The sequence below is a fragment of the Mus pahari genome, chromosome 10 (genome assembly GCF_900095145.1).
Source record: "Mus pahari chromosome 10, PAHARI_EIJ_v1.1, whole genome shotgun sequence".
Classification (NCBI taxonomy): domain Eukaryota; kingdom Metazoa; phylum Chordata; class Mammalia; order Rodentia; family Muridae; genus Mus; species Mus pahari.
Genome location: NC_034599.1, coordinates 38,236,482 through 38,239,235, shown reverse-complemented (window position 1 = coordinate 38,239,235; position 2,754 = coordinate 38,236,482). Strand labels below are relative to the sequence as shown.

Sequence of the window (2,754 nt, the reverse complement as noted above, 5' to 3'; positions counted from 1 at the left end):
TTCCAGGACAGCCAGGGCTACACAGAGAAACCCTTTCTTGAAAAAACCAACATATATATATATATATATATATATATATATATATATATATATATGTAATGTATGTAGTGTATGTATATAACTCTGTATCTGCATGTCAGCATGTATACCTGCATGCCCAAAGAGGACATCAGATTCCAGTATAGGCTGGTTGTGAGCTACCAGGCAATTGCTGGGAATTGAACTCATGATCTCTGGAAGAGCAGACTCTTAACTCCAGCTCCCATCCTCACGATGGAATAAAAACTGGTGACCTTTGTTTCTGATACAAAGCAATCCCAAGATAGTTATGTTAGAAAAATAATAAGGGCCGGTACTGGAGCCATGGCTCAGTGGTTAGAGCTCATACTGCTCTTCCAGAGGTCCCGGGTTCAGTTTCCAATACCCACTTCTGCTCCCAGCTATCTACAGCAGGGGTCCAGTGCCCTCTTCCATGGGTGTTGCAGTCACATGCACACACCTCCCCTCCCCCACATGCACATATACACATGATTAAAAATAAAATCTTTTTAAAAAATGAACAAAGTTTTAAAGGGATTTGGGAGTTGTACATAGCTCAATGGCTTAACACTGGCTTAACATGCATAAGAACATAGGCTCTGTCACAGCAGCACACAGACACCACACAATTGTACAGATCAGTTTGGCACGATTTGCTACCACAAGCTAAAAAAAGGAAAAAGTTGTTTAAAGTAAGTGGCCCTCCATATGCATGCTTACATATGCATAGCCTGTCTTTACCTGGAAATGGAAGGAGCTAATGAGAGTGACTGCCTACCTTATTATCTATTTGAAAACAACCAATTTCTTGGGTGTGGCATCTGGGAGGGGAGGGGAGGAGGTGACTGATAGCATCTCTCACCACTCTGCTGCTCCTCCCAAAGTGTCCCACCCCTGCCTCTACCCCTCTTAGCCTTGCCCACTGAGCAAGCGCATTGTAAAAGGTTGGTGGAAGCGTGGAGGAGGGTCACTGATTAGTTAGGAACAAGAACATGCTGCATCCTGTTGGAGGGGCCGTTCCAGAGGAGGGGAGGACCTTAGCAGATGGCAGTTCCCTAAGTAGAGTCTCTCCATCAGTGTCCTATGAAGATGCTGCTCAGAGCTTCCTGGTCAACATGAGAAAGGTCAAAAGAGTTAAAATTCTGCAGACCTCAGCTCAAGAGTGGAGCTAAAAGAACATCTAGAGAGAAGCAGGAGTCCATAGCAGAGTGAGGGAGCCAGCATTGAACAAGCTGGTGCTCTTTGCCAGCTGCAGGGTTGAAAGCTTTATGGACATCATCTCATTAAATCTTAATTAAAAGAAATATCAGGGAGGTTCTGCTGCTGTCTCACAGATGAGAAAGAAAAGCAAGCCTCCCTGGGGTTGATAACTTACTCATGGACACGCAGATGGTGAACGGCAGAGCCAGGTCTCACACCTCTGTCTGTCTGTCTGTCTGTCTGTCTGCTCCTTGTTAGTCTTGTGCTAGGCTGTTTTGGATAATCATAGTGAGGGGTAGGTTCCTGAATGGGGAGGCTAAACTTTATGCATCTCCCGTGTGTGTGTGTGTGTGTGTGTGTGTGTGTGTGTGTGTGTGTGTGTGTGTGTGTGTGTGTGTGTGTGTGTGTGTGTGTGTGTGTGTGTGTGTGTGTGTGAGTTGTGGGGGCAGCGGTCAACATTGGATAGCTCCCTCAATTGCTTTTCATCTTGTTTTTTTTGAGACAGGTTCCTTGCCAGAGCCTGGTGCTCCCTGGCTTGGCCACACTGGATCCTCTTGTCTTCCCAGCATGGGATTACAGGCCATGACTGTTGTACCTAGCTTTTACATGGGTGCTGGACATCTGATCTCTGGCCCTCAGGCTAGAGAGTCAAGCACTTTAAATCTCTGCCTGCCTGTCTGCCTCTCCCTCTCCCCCTCCTCCCTTCCTCCCTTCCCCTCTCCCCCTTCCCTCCGACAGGGTCTTGTTAGGTAACAGTAGCTGACCCAGAACTCACAGCCATCCTCTGCCTCAGTCTCCCAAGCGCTGAAAGTAGAAATGGAGCAGGCAGCCAGCAGCATCTGCCCGAACAAGGGCCTCATAGGCTTCCTCCTCTCACCACCAGGGCACCCGGGCAAGCCTTCAGCCTAGCAGTACCAGAGAAACTTTGCCAGGGGCCTCAGCAGAAGACGGAGTACTCTGTCTGTACCAGAGAGCTTCCGCAGCGGGCCGGAAGTGGGTCTGGTACATTGTAGTCCATGGGTCCTATGAAGTACAAGGTGAAATTTTTGGAGTAGGAAGGCCATCAAGGAAGGCAGACCGCTCTCTGCAGCCTTTAGCCCAGTGTCCTGAGAGAAGAGGCAGGGTGTCGCATGCAGGGACACTCACAAGCCTCTCTTGTTTTTCCAGGTCTCTCCCTCAGGGTCTCTGGGCTCCCTCTCAGTCCCTCCGGTCCACAGCACCATGCCAGGAACAGGTGAGCTTTCAAATGAGGTTTCCAGACACCACAATTAATCTAAATAACATATCAAAACTGGACCAGGGAAATGGGGGACACTCCTTTAATCCCAGCTCTTGGGAGACAGAGGAGGGTGTTTAAGGCCAGCCTGGTACACAAAGGGAGTTCCAGGACAGCCAGAGCTACCTAGAGAAACCCTGTCTCAAAGGAAACAAAGCCAGGCCGGGCGTGGTGGCGCACGCCTTTAATCCCAGCACTTGGGAGGCAGAGGCAGGTGGATTTCTGAGTTCGAGGCCAGC

At 49.1% G+C, this 2,754-nt stretch overlaps 1 protein-coding gene across 1 annotated transcript in view; it reads left to right on the top strand.

Annotated features, from left to right (window-relative positions):
• The window catches only part of Pou2f3 (POU class 2 homeobox 3), an 85,824-nt gene that overhangs the window by 77,588 nt on the left and 5,482 nt on the right, over positions 1–2,754 (top strand). The window contains exon 11 of the mRNA XM_021207637.1: positions 2,407–2,473. Coding sequence (XP_021063296.1) covers positions 2,407–2,473 — 67 coding nt within the window. The remainder of the gene's footprint in view (positions 1–2,406; positions 2,474–2,754) is intronic.